Below are 13,039 nucleotides of genomic sequence, written 5' to 3' on the forward strand. Positions count from 1 at the left end.
ATCTACAGGTATTCCAATTCCATTAACTGTGCACGTGCACATACAGGTATGCACACACACACAAGCACGTGTTCTGTTACATAGACAAAGTAAGCCACATCTGTGTGTTGTGTGCACTTCCTTCCATTTTGCAGCCAGTCCCTGGAGCCTGGGGGCACCAGTAAGAACGTGTCTTTGAAGAATGTTCTCCAGCACATTGAAGCCACCCCCAAAATTGTTCATTATGCAATACTGGGCGTTCAGAAGTGGAACAGCAAGCTGAATGCCAAGAAGACAAAGGCTCCATTCTCCCGGTGTCACGTGCGTGACTTTATTCTGCTCAACATAGACCTGACCCAGAATGTGCAATATGATCTGAACAGGTAGGTGGTGTGTGTTGGCGGTAAAATATTTTGACAGGGCAAGAAGCTCGTCACCGTGTTTCTAAATGTCTCTGAGATCAGTGGGAGGATCCTGTCTGAGGTACGTAATCACAGAAATAAAACAGTGGTATATGCTGCATCAGAATGAATAAGGCATTAAAGCACGCTTACCAGCAGCCAGAAGAATGGGGAGAGAAGTTGTGAGGAAAGAGAGAGCTACAGGGGGCTGAAAATGCAGGGATGGAAGGGGGAAGCTTCAGGAGAAAAAATAACTGGGAGGCCACGTCTAGGGAACAGAGGCCAAAATGAGTCAGTGACAAAAAGTGTGGGGCTCCTGGAGTGTGGGAGCCTCTTACATGACTAAGAACTGAAGTGTGGGCAATGGATGGGCCATTGCTATGTCAAGAGCATCGATGAGGGATTTCTTCTGTTTCCTTCAGTCACCTCTCCCTCTGTGTTGCCACCCGGCTTGAAATTACAACAGATGAACAGTTCACTTTCTGCTATATCTTTCTTTTTTTTCCCCCTCCTTCTAACAACTCCATCCTAAAGCGTTTGCAATGAGGCATTGCTATTACAAGGCTTTATTTCTAATTCTTATCAGAGTGAAGCAAAATCCTACTCCCTGCCCCTAGCCTCAGCCAGTGGGTTCGGAGTAAACCCACTGGGGCATCTCCCCCTGCGTCCTGCTGAAAAGCAAAAGTTTGTCTTAAGATCACCAGAAATTGTTTTCCTACACCAGGAACACATTGAAGGAAAGTATCTTAGGAGCTATGTAAAGAAACTGTACAAGAAGCATATCACACTGTCTCCAAAGTTCACTGCTAAGCCCACCTGGATCCGTTTTAGCAGCGGGTGTGTGTATTGACCTACAGCAGCAATGCAGCTGACTCAGTCACCGTGTGTTTTATGCCCAGGTATTTCTGTGAAGATATAGATTTCAATCTGAGGACAAACAGTAGTGGCCTGCTCATCTGTCGTTTCAACAACTTCAGTGTCATGAAGAAACATATTCAGGTTGGAGGACAGAAGGACTTTGTTGTTAAGCCCAAAATTGTGGTGAGTGTGTATCCATGCTTAGTCATATGTAAAGGATGAAATCCAGACCCATTTACCTGAAAAAGAATGAATTTTCTAGCCTGTTAGGTTTATTTAGTGCTTACTTGAAATTTGAAGTTCATGGCCTACTCTGTGGTAGAGCTGCCACATCATGAAAAGAAAATAAGAGATATATTGCTAAGGATAAATGGTTAACAACAACCCTCCTAAACAATTAGAAGATAGACTGGGATTGGAAAGAGTGTGGTCTAGCTCTGCTCCTCTGAAGGTGAAAAATTTCTTCACCAAATGAATGGTGAGGCAGTGGCACAGCCTGCCCAGGGAGGTGTAGTGTTACCGTCCCTGGAGGTGCTGAAGAACCGTGTGGATGTGGCACTAGGGGACGTGGTTAGTGGGCATGGTGGGGATGGGTTGATGGTTGAACTGAACGATCTTAGAGGTTTTTTCTGACCTTAATGATTAATGCATTAATATGTCAAAATCACGTTTGGGGTTTTGATTCTTCACCCAGCTTTCTCTCCTCCTTCTGCTGTGGTGATTCTCTCCCCTGCTGGATGAACGTCTGTAGGGAAGATGTAGTTAGGGGGGTTTAAAAGGGCTCCTCTTGCTTCCGTTGCAGGTTTCAGACAGCCCGGCACCAATTATGCCTCTTCAGTACGTCTGTGCCCCAGACAGTGAGCACACGCTGCTGGCAGCCCCATCTCAGTTCCTCCTGGAGAAGTTCCTTCAGCATGCGACGTACAAACTCTTCCCTAAGGCCATTCATAACTTCAAGAACCCAGTATTGGCCATTGACTGCTATCTGAACATTGGTCTCGAGGTACAAAATATTTGCAGGGATAATGGGGAGCAGGAAATGCAAACCTGTACTTCAGCATCTTGAGTATTGGAAAACTTCTTTTGTGGCTCTTGTGACTACAAAGAGCTTAGTCTAGCTCTGCACCTCTGAAGGTGAAAAATTTATGCTCAGGAAGAGTAGTGAGCCATTGGCACTGACTGCCCAGGGGGGTGGTGGAGTCACCATCCCTGGAGGTGTTTGAGAACCATGTGGGTGTGGCACTGAGGGCCATGGTTAGTGAGCACGATGGTAATGGGCTGATGGTTGGACTGGGTGGTCTTAGAAATCTTTTCCAACCTTAACGATTCTGTTATTAATGCAGGGGCCTGAAATAAAGCGTTTCACAGTTTGTCACCAAATCTAAAGTTAGTCTGGTTTGTCCGGTGAGTTATTTCCCAGTGAAGTCAGCTCATCACTGCTGCTGTTGGTCTGTATGGCTGCCAGCACCAGCTCACCCACCAGTCAGCACCGCTCTGTGCTCCTTTCCACTTAAGGCCCTCACTAGGCCGTGTATAACACAAGTGCGTGCTTCCCCCTTCGTGCAGGTGGCCATTTGCTATGTCAGCTCACGCCCACACTCTGTCAACGTCAACTGTGAAGGGGTGTTCTTCAGTGGGCTCCTGCTGTACCTCTGCGACTCCTTTGTCGGCGCTGACCTCCTCAAGCGGTTCCGGTTTCTGAAAGGTAAAGCCTTGCCCTGCTGCACGCTCTGCGGCTCTGCTTTGCCGGGATGAGTAGCACAGGGAGGAATGGGAAGGCAGAGCAATGAACAGATGCATTAAATGGCACTATTTTCACCCACTGTTGCCATCATTTTCACAAGAAATAGATGGCCTGTCAGTTTTTGGAGTGTATAATGCTGCTGCTTTGGTAGTAGGTGCGGGTGACTGAACCTTAGCACAGCTTTGATAAATTGCATTTGTTACATTATTTTAAGTCAGGTCACGTGGAGACAGGTGCAGAAAAATGAGGATATATGGGGATCAGTCTGTGAGCTGTACATGCAGCAGCTTGAGAGCTGAGAACACCATCACTGCTGCCACAAATGAGACGTTCTACCGCAGCGCTCTGTAGTATGGCACAAAAAGCTCAGTGCTGTGGGATGGGGGAGCTCTTAGCTGGAGGATGGAGGGGGTCTGCCCTCCCCGGGACTTTATAAACCTTCTCCAAGTCTGTCTTGTCTTTATAGTGACACATAGCCAATTGCCATGGGTGATAATGGGTGAGTTTGTGGTGGCATCTGAGCTCATCAGCCTCCTGTGCTGAGGTTGGCAGAATTACTTCAGTAATGATTTAAGGATCGTGGGTCGAGGTTAATGCTCCTCCTGCTGTGGCTGATACCAACACCTCGCACTTACAACCCTGTCAGGCAGCAAACGAAGCAAAGAGTTGTTACAGTTCCTTAAGGCTGTGCTGTGTTCTCACTCGAAGGTGCCACGCTGTGTGTCATATGCCAGGACCGGAGCTCGCTGCGACAGACCATCGTCCGCCTGGAGCTGGAGGACGAGTGGCAGTTCCGCCTTCGGGATGAGTTCCAAACTGCTAACAGCAGTGACGACAAACCGCTCTATTTTCTTACCGGACGCCATATATAAAGCTCTGAGAAGACACCCGTCATGAAAAGAACACTGTTTGTTTGTTTGTTTGTTTGTTTTAAAAAGTACAATCACTGTGGAGCAAAGTGCAACCAATATTTATCAAGACTACTCTAAGGGATTCCCCAGCGTTCTAAAGCAGGCTTTATTCCTAGGTATCAAATTATCACAGCAGTTACAATGGTGAGGATCACGGATTGCAGTTATTGTCACATCGGTCCCAACCGCTGACCCCGACCATGCAGCCACCACACTGTAGGGTCTGGGAGGAGGACAGAATTCGGCTGATGGGGAATTCTCTCTGTTTCCAGCCGAGTTAGTTCGGGAAGAAGCTGCCTTCAGCAGCCGCTCACTTGGATGTGTTACAGAAACTCAATGCAGCATATGGGATTTATTGAAGATACGCGGAGGAGGGCCCGCTGTTTCTCTACAGACTGTACTGCGGTACAGTAATACTCAGGGGTTTGAAACTACAATGTATGGTAGATATTTGTATTAAAAGGAATAGTCTCGTTCTCTGTGCAGTGTTAGTTTAAAATTTGTAATTGTGTTTGTACTGAAAACTGTCTTTGGCAAAATTTCCACAGGTGGTCAAAGTTTACTACTTGAACCTGAACAAATCAGCAACTGCATGGCAGGCACGGGGCGCGGCTCACGGGTCCTCCTCGCGATGCCACTGCGTCCCGCTGTGGAGTTCCTCGCCTCCAGGGACAGAGCTGCTGGCTCACGTGCTGAGGAGGCTCCTTCAGAGGCTCTCTTCAGTTGGAGTCCAGCACAGCCTGCCAGCAGGAGCCCGTCAGGTTCCCACTTCTCCAAGTTCTGAAAAGCTGTGGCCCATCTTCCTCCGTGTGTCCCGCTATGTGGATGGTAACGGATGGTCACTAAGACTAGATGGTCTCAGTGGTCTTTTCCAACCTTAACGGCTGTATGGCACCTGGGGGGTGGCCAAGCACAGTTCAGATCCTTCTCAGTCAGCTGCAGTTGGCTGCAGAGTTGAGATCCATCAATTCCCACCTCTATGTAAGTTGGAATGTATCAGACAAAGGTGCTGGGAGGACATCGGTGCCTGAGCTGGATTGGAGAGAGAAAAAGCGAGTCCAAATGAAGGAGGAGAGATCTTACAGCATCTGAAGGGGAGAAGTCCAGGGAACTGGGGTTTACTAAGGGGGGCTTCTACCCAGAAGCAGTGCCCATTGGATGCACCCCCTGAGGCTGTCAGCCCTTTGTTTTTCATTGGTCTGTTGGCTGTAGGGATGGCCACACTGCGGTCTTCTGCTGGTCAAGAATCAGGAATCTGTACGTTGTTTCAGAGGAACCCAGAGCAGTAGAATTTGGATCAGGGTTAGATCCCACTGGGACACAGTCTCACCTCCTGCCTTTAGCATTGGTGACCCAGCTGATGTTTCCATGCGTTATTAATAGAGAAAATGTCCTGGCACATCGGCGTGCCTTTATTAGAAAGAAAAGTGCAGCGTGTTTTTAAGAGAAGTTCAGGCATGTTAATTTAATCTCTGCATAATAATGAAATTAATACGTTAATACTTAGCTGCGACTCACTGGAGGAGCTGCCAAAGCTGCATTCCTATTTTTCACACCCTGTGGTAACTGAGCAACTTTTTTGTCTCATGAGATGTTTACAGATGAAAAAAGCCCCATAACATATTAGGCTGAGGCAAAAGGAAGATGAGTTGCCTGTGTTCATGTAGCTTAACTCTGACGCAGCAGATTTAGCAAATTGCAACTGGATGCCGTAGTAGATGGATTTTGGATTTTCCTGCAGCCGCAGCCTGCCTTGGATTTGAACACTTGCAGGGACATAGAGGCCATTGCTGAAGCTTTTGCTTTGTCGCTGAATGCAGTCCTGGAGTTCTGGTTTGCTCAGAGGGGCTGAAGGGCGGCTCCGGCTCTCAGTGCGGTATCAAAGGCTCAGGTAGGCAGTGTTCAGGAATCAGATCCTTTCTGTTTGCATTATCGATGTTTGCACTAAGAAGTTCTTAAAATCCCACATGCTGAGCCTGCTGTGAGGACGCGGCCCTTTGGTGAAACAGTGCAAAATCGTCCCGGAGGTTGAGATCAGCAGCAGAACGTCAGCATATTGGCCTTCCTTTACCAAGAAATAGCGAACCTAGCAAATAGGTTTTTCCTTAACTCCCACCTGCGCAGACGGGAGGAGGACTGGAACTGCTGGGAAAGAGGACACAAATGGGCTCACAGCACGCAGGCATATCCAGTGCGGCCCTGGAAAGGAGCCCCTTGGTTGACATCTGGATTAGTGCTATTCCACGTTGAGTTTAAGCCTCGCCCCCACAGCCATGCCTATGAATGTATTACACTGCCCGGCGTGATATTTTACTTGTAGATGTTATTGCCTATTCACAGGTTTAAATTTGAATGTAAACTAAGATTTAAAGAATCATATTCAGATGCTTTTTTGCTTAACTTATGTAATTGCTTTTTTGTGACTTTTGGAAGAGGGTTAAAATGTCGCTTTCCTAGTGTAAAGTTTTCTTAACCAAAAAAGCCTTGGTGAATTTAGCTTCACTAGTCAGTCTACCTCATGTTATTGTTTATGAACTGAAACTGTCTGAAGTTGTGGCGATGGTATGTTTATAATGTGCTTTCATTAAATTTGAGTATATTAAGATACCATTTAAGAGTGCTTCTGTTGTGACCTTGGCAGTGGCTGCTCTCCAGGCCCCCCAGCAACGCTCACCTCCAGGCTTCCTGTGCACCCGTCCCAGCTGTGTGCTGAAGCCCATTGCAGCACAGCTCACACTCCCCTTGCACATCTGCTGGTTGCAGTCTCTGTAGGCACTCCGTGGAGGTCAGGTACTTTGAATTTCAGCACCCTGAGGGAAGGACAATCTATAGAGGCACTGTTAGTCCTTTGCTTCAGCCCTAAACAAAGGTTAAGGAGAGCCACGGCAGCACCCAGCACAAGAAACCAGTGTTTCTAGTGTAACCTAACTGCCTTGTCAATTTCCAAATCAATGCGAAGCAGAAGTATGAATTTCAGTTCCCTCCCACCCTCCAGGAGGGCTTTAAGCCATCAGTCAAGGATGACGTTATCACCTCTCATCAGCCCATGAGCCTCCTAGCAGGATGGTGCTGAGCCAGCAGCACCCGCTGCCACCGCACTGATTGCCAAAGAGGCAATTCTGACCCCAAGAGCACAGTGATTGTTTTTCACAGCCTGTGTCAAGCCCACAGTGCTACGGTCATATTTCACATGCAGAAGTATAAATACACAAAGGATTCATTCGCACTCGGTATCAATGTAGAGTAACTTTAGAAAAAGCTATCAAGAATTTTATTTTTCATCTATCTACATTATGTACAGATCAAGAAAGGCCACAGCAGTTTTTCAACATACAAACCCTTTAAAAGAGGAGAGCTTTATGAAGGAGTGACAAGTACCAAAGTGAAGTCCACTAACAGAGGCATATACGCAGTACAGCACTTGGGGGAACACGCATTGCACGCCAGTCCCTTGCCATTTTGCACTCCCCGTTTTACTCTACGACTGACCTGGGCCAAAAGGCCATTAGGTACGGTTTGGTGCCAGGCCGGCCCACTGGCAGCAGAAAGGTGCACCCAACACTCACCAGCAGCCGCAGGGGTCTGCCCAGCACAGCTGTGCAGGTGCTCCAGGCCCTGCTGGTATGGGGCAGGGCTGAGGGATCTGCCAAGCAGGCAGCCTTCAGCTGCCTCACCTGGCGTGGGGAGATGGGCTCCCAGCTCCACCCAGCACTGGTATATCACCACATTAAGAACTTCAGCTTGTACTCATCAGTGAGACTATAGTCTTTGCATTAGTTTACAGTCCACTATGAACAATTTTCTGCTGCATGTAAACATGACTAACTAGATAAAATACAATCAAACTTCTGTAAAAGTTAATAAAATATCTTTCTTTTAAAAAAACAAAGTTAGCCTATGACTGCATTGTTTACAATTTTAATAAAATAGTACAACCTTTTGGTTGTTACCAGTCCTGAGTTCACGGTAAGAAAAATGGCCCTGGCTTCTGCATAAGGTCTGTCCCCATTCCGTCCATTTTGGCAGAAGTCTCCCAGTACAGATGGAGTTCCTTCAGGGGCAGTCAAGCCTGGTGCTGCCCGTTGAGGAAGTTGTACACCAGGAACTGGCCGGTGCCGCAGTACTGTGTCGCAAAGAGTTTGCCATCGGGAGTGGGGTCTGAGAATGCAATTTCTTCTTTACTTAAATATGAGCCATATATGAAGTTGCTCCTGTTTGAAAGAGAGGGGGGAAAAAAAAAAAAAGTGAATTACCCTGAGGGAATAATGTAAGGTTATTTATGCTATCAGGCCACAGATCACCGATTACGAGGTGGGACGTTCCAAAGGAGGAAGCCTCATTCTCTATGAGCTATCTGCCTCTTCTTATCAAATAGCAAAAAGCAGCCCTTGTTCTGGGAAGGTTTTCCTCTTTTAGCAACTCCTTCTGAGTTGCATCGAGTTCAGTTTTGGAGCTCGCTTGGAATTCTTCCCAACTATTCAAAGGACAATCACCAGGAAGGGAAACAACAACTACAGCAACTCAGGGTCCTCACAGAGGGGTTTGATGGAATTTCAAGTGCCAGTCTGAAATAAAACACGTTTGACATTTCGGATAAGAGCACAGCTTGGATTAATTTGGAACATCTAAGAACACAGCCTTAACACAATTCCTAGCAATATGCATTCGGTTTTTATGAATCGTGAATTATATTATTCAATTATATGAAAAGGAAGATTCAATTTGTTTAATTTTGTATGAAAATATTTTATATGAGTTCTATTCTTTCTTGAATAAATAAGGAGGTAGGGACACCACTGTACTTCTCTGGATGGCTACGTGAGCAACGTTAGGAAAACAAGCTAGTGGAAGGCCATGCAAGCAGGAGAACACACTAAAGGTGAGATGCAATGTTTTTAACATTTGTTTGAACAGCGGTGCGAATATTTGAGTCCTTTTACATATCTAGCACTTAGTATTCAGTCGAAGCTACTCATCAATAGCTACTAAAGCCCCATGGAAGTTGAAAATCTCTCAGAACATTGGGTGAACCTGAGCAAAGCTTTAAAAAAAAAATAGAAACCGAAACGCGACTGAAGTACAGCTGTAACCACTGACTGGGTTCCATCAAACAGCTGTGTGTACTCCTTTCTGCTCATTTCCCCTTTCCGACCTCAAAGGAACGGGCCTTTGGCCAGCGACAGCATCACAGTCCTTAACACTTGGACCTCAAGCACTCGGCCCAAGGATGGTCTGATTTCCTTCCTTCACTCATAATTACCTGAGAGGAATTTACCCAAGCCCACCTGCAGGCCACTAGGCCGGCTCATCACAGCTCTTAAAGACCCCTTTTAAACACAAGATACTGCCGAATGCTGACATTAGTTATCGAACCCCACACTATACTGGAACTGTCAACTGCACTCGCCGCTGTATTCCCAGGTATCACAGGAAACTTACAAACCCAAGCTCGAAGCACAAAGTAATGCAAGGCCGTCTTGGATTAAGTTCTAAAAAAGCCATATAACCAAGGAAATGTCTTTAATATTACCTAAGACACTCTATCATCCGAGAAGCAATCTTCTTTCGACGCATCATGCTGAACACCCATATTCGACTGATCCCACAGATGGCAGGCTCTGGGGAGGTTGAGCAGCACCACGCTTTCTGTCTTTCAAATATGACCATCTCGTTTTCTGAACTAATTTCTGGAACCTTCTCTTCTATCACTCTGTAGCCCTACAGGCAACATCAAAACATTTGTTACTTTATAACAGCGTCATTATTGAATAAAGTAATTCTTGTCTCTTTCAGCTCAGCATCAACTATACAAAAATGAATGGCTACATTTCAGAGTGATCTAACACCAAAAACCTCCCCCACCCATCCCCCCCATATCGGCTCAATGGCCAGTCCTGGATTCAAAGGTAATTCTGTAGTTGCAGAATGTGAGGAACACAGCTACGAAGCACCAGCTCTTACAGACCGCCTCCCTCCAATTCATCACTTACCCATTGGATATGTTCTGCAATTAAACAGCCAATAACTTTTTTGTCATTAGAAATAAAAAGAAGAGTTTTCGTTCTCGAGTAACACATGAGCGGAGCTTGCTGAAATCCCAAGTCATTGTCTACCATTTCTCTAATTTCTTCAACCTGTCAAAGTAAGTTTAAATGCTACATAAGATATACATGTATAAATATACATTCTTACAAATATTCATAAAAATGACAGGTTTACAGAAACACATTAAAGCATGTAGAACACTGGAAGCTATTCCAGAAGTAAGGATTATCCTAAGGAACGTACAGCACAAGTCCACATAACTGTTTCTTGAATAATACCTTGGCTGAAATAGGAAGAGTAAACACCTCTACATCAGCTTTCATTACAACCAAGCCCCAGTTACTAAGAGCTAATAGAATGCAGGTTATCAAAGCGTGGACTCTGATACTTTACCCAACAGATGAGGTCTATGCCAAAGCACAGAAATGAGGTGGCCTCCTTAAGTGGTGCATTAGAAGGTGCGGCTGCTTTAATGCACACTGCAGTTACACACAATATTGGAAGTAATGGTGCGATGAATATATAAAGTCAGTGGCATTGTAATGAGAATTATGTACAAGTTGTATGCTCTGGAAGAACAATGTGCACTCGTGAGCTTAACTTGAGTACGGAGATCCTATTGGATATTGAGGGAAAAATTCCCACATTATGGACTGTGAAGTACTGCAATGAAGTCTCAGGGAGTTATATAAAAAGGCCCAAACAAAAAGCCCACAGTGGTAGAAGTATTAGAATGTTACTGGATGCAGCATAACCAGAGCTAATCCTGCTTTGGACACAGGAACGGAAGAGATGACTTTGAGGCCACTAAATCTGTTTTCAGCCAAGAATCATCTAGAGAATGGTGAAGGCACTCATGCTGTGAAACACCATCAGCATGTTTCAGTTTGTTTAAACATAGCAGAAAATTTTTGTTACATAAAATATCTGGCAGGCATTCAGCAAATGTATTACAATCAACAAAAGCACCAGTTGGCTGGAGCTGCTCCTGCCCTGCCCCACCTCCCTGTGAGAAGCACAATGTAGGAGTGAGATCTTGCACCACTCTGTGGAGAAGGCCGCAGAGCCACGGCAGCTTTGAGTCCAACCTCAACCGCTTCCACCTAAGTTTACTAACTCTACATCCCCATCACTCATACCAAAATATCAAACAAAGTAAAATATGCAAGCCTAGTTCTTTTTGCCATACCTTTTTAAGTGCGTACTTTGGGTCATCAGGAAGAACCATTATTATCCTCCCATCGGGATATTCAGCCAAAATTCTCTCCTTTTTCCATCCCTAAATAAAACAAACATTTATCTAAACCAGATACAAGATGTACTTTTACAAACAGAAATTGCATATCATTGCTCTAGACACTGAACTCAGGCAGAGACTTCCAACTATTTAGCAGCTGTTGTGCTAGCGAAGGAAACTTCAGCTAGCGGCTTAAAACGAGCACAAGAGATATAACAGGATCTTACTTATGGTAGAACACAACAGTCTAACTACAACTAGAAATGATTTATGAAAGCGTCTCATTTCCCAGCTAGACTTTTTCCCCCAGGGACTGCAGTGCACACTGGATTTTTAAATGGAAGCAGCACGCTCGGCTCACACAGTGATCTCCACACCTACGCCATATTTATTTTCGAGTCCAGCCAATGGAAAAAACCCTACTGGTTATTGAAAGATTTCTTTTTAACATAGTTACCTCCACAAATACACACTCAGTTTTAAAGTTTTGGCATGCGAAAGACCTCCAGGAGGTTCTAAGTGAACTGATTGGCATGCAGTTGCCCAAAATGTAAGGAATAGTTTATTTTGTTACTGATCATAACTAATAAAGCCACAAGAAGGATACTATAAAAAAATTTTTATAACTACCTTCTAAGAATCTAATGGGGAAGGAGGCTACGTTGTGTGTATCTGAAGTATAAACATACTCAAAAAAATAGAGGTAATTAACTCTTCTTCAGATCCACACTCGTGGTGAATAATGAGCAGTACCTGCATGGAAAAAAACAAAACAAAAAAGCCACTTAAATCTAGCAAGATGGGACTGGTAGATATCAGAAATCAAGTTGCTTTGACGGGACCTAAAACACTGAATGCAGAAGTAACTTCAGCCACTAGAAAGGCCGATCGACAAGTCTTACGCAAAGCAACTGCAAATGAGAAAGCCTTTGAAGGAACAACATCGATGGAGTCATTCTCATTGCAACCCGTCACTTTCCACAAAATAACATTCAGCTCGAGACCAAGCAATGCAATTTGGCACCGAATGAATGCCGTAAACACTACCACCAAAAAAAGTGACAAACTTCGGTGTCATAACACTCGATCTGCACCTCGGATGCATCATGCTGGTTTCAGTCCCTCGCCCCAAACGTGATGTGAAGAGAACAACTTTAGGAGCTCCCCTGCTTGCCAGCAGTCCTGCAGCTATTGAGGTACAAGTCTCTCCCCCAGCAAGGCGACAGCGGCAACACAGATAGCATTTAGATCCTGCCTGCCTTCCTGCTCTGTACTGCTTGCACCAGGTATCGGCACAACCATTTGGATCTGTATTTATTGTGTCTAAACACGATTCAGGTAAGCAAACAAATGTCATTTGTAGGACTGCGATGTGGGCTTTGAGACTGTTGGAAAAGGTGGACAAAAAAATGGGGCAAGGCTTATTATTCTCCAACCTCAGACAAGGAAAGCTTCTGATAACCTACATTAAACCACCTCTGAGCATCACTCAACAGCTACATAGCCCTGTACAGCACCCAGAGTGTTGCAGGCCTCACGCAGAAAAAAATGCACTCTATGTTTAAAGCTCAGGCATTCTATTACCCCACTAGCCAGGTGTTTCCAGCACAGTGAAATCTGTTCAGAAACATCTTCTGCTTCACCGCACTGCTGTTATATGTTTAAGCAACAGCCTGTAATGCAGAAGTCTAAATCTAATTCAGTCAAAATACAATAACTGTAAAGATAAAATTGCTCTCTAATACTCAGAACTCATTACTGCTTACCTATTTATTTTCTTAATTGATTGGTACCATATAGGAACTAATCGCAATCATAGGAAGGGGAAGTTCTAAATTGAAGTCTTTTGGAATTGATGCTGAAA

General features: G+C 45.0%; 2 protein-coding genes across 12 annotated transcripts in view; one reads left to right on the forward strand and one right to left on the reverse strand.

Moving 5' to 3' along the window:
- The window catches only part of GREB1L (GREB1 like retinoic acid receptor coactivator), a 128,629-nt gene extending 122,126 nt beyond the window's left edge, over positions 1–6,503 (forward strand). For all 7 annotated transcript variants that reach the window (XM_025147886.3, XM_046938202.1, XM_025147885.3 and 4 more), the window contains 5 exons: positions 135–362; positions 1,280–1,421; positions 2,041–2,241; positions 2,805–2,943; positions 3,691–6,503. In XM_025147886.3, the coding sequence (XP_025003654.1) occupies positions 135–362; positions 1,280–1,421; positions 2,041–2,241; positions 2,805–2,943; positions 3,691–3,854 (874 nt within the window). In that variant the 3' untranslated portion in view covers positions 3,855–6,503. The remainder of the gene's footprint in view (positions 1–134; positions 363–1,279; positions 1,422–2,040; positions 2,242–2,804; positions 2,944–3,690) is intronic.
- A 623-nt stretch (positions 6,504–7,126) lies between these two features.
- ESCO1 (establishment of sister chromatid cohesion N-acetyltransferase 1) overlaps positions 7,127–13,039 on the reverse strand; it is a 28,368-nt gene continuing 22,455 nt past the window's right edge. For 3 of the 5 annotated variants that reach the window (XM_046938203.1, XM_419155.8, XM_046938204.1), the window contains 4 exons: positions 11,128–11,217; positions 9,884–10,027; positions 9,424–9,611; positions 7,127–8,104 (listed from right to left, as the gene is read on the reverse strand). In XM_046938203.1, coding sequence (XP_046794159.1) covers positions 7,957–8,104; positions 9,424–9,611; positions 9,884–10,027; positions 11,128–11,217 — 570 coding nt within the window. In that variant the 3' untranslated portion in view covers positions 7,127–7,956. Of the gene's footprint in view, positions 8,105–9,423; positions 9,612–9,883; positions 10,028–11,127; positions 11,218–11,805; positions 11,929–13,039 lie in introns of those variants that run through there. The other 2 variants (XR_005855344.2, XR_003073882.3) reach the window with 2 other exon arrangements.

This window comes from Gallus gallus, chromosome 2, assembly GCF_016699485.2.
Source record: "Gallus gallus isolate bGalGal1 chromosome 2, bGalGal1.mat.broiler.GRCg7b, whole genome shotgun sequence".
Taxonomy (NCBI): Eukaryota; Metazoa; Chordata; class Aves; order Galliformes; family Phasianidae; genus Gallus; species Gallus gallus.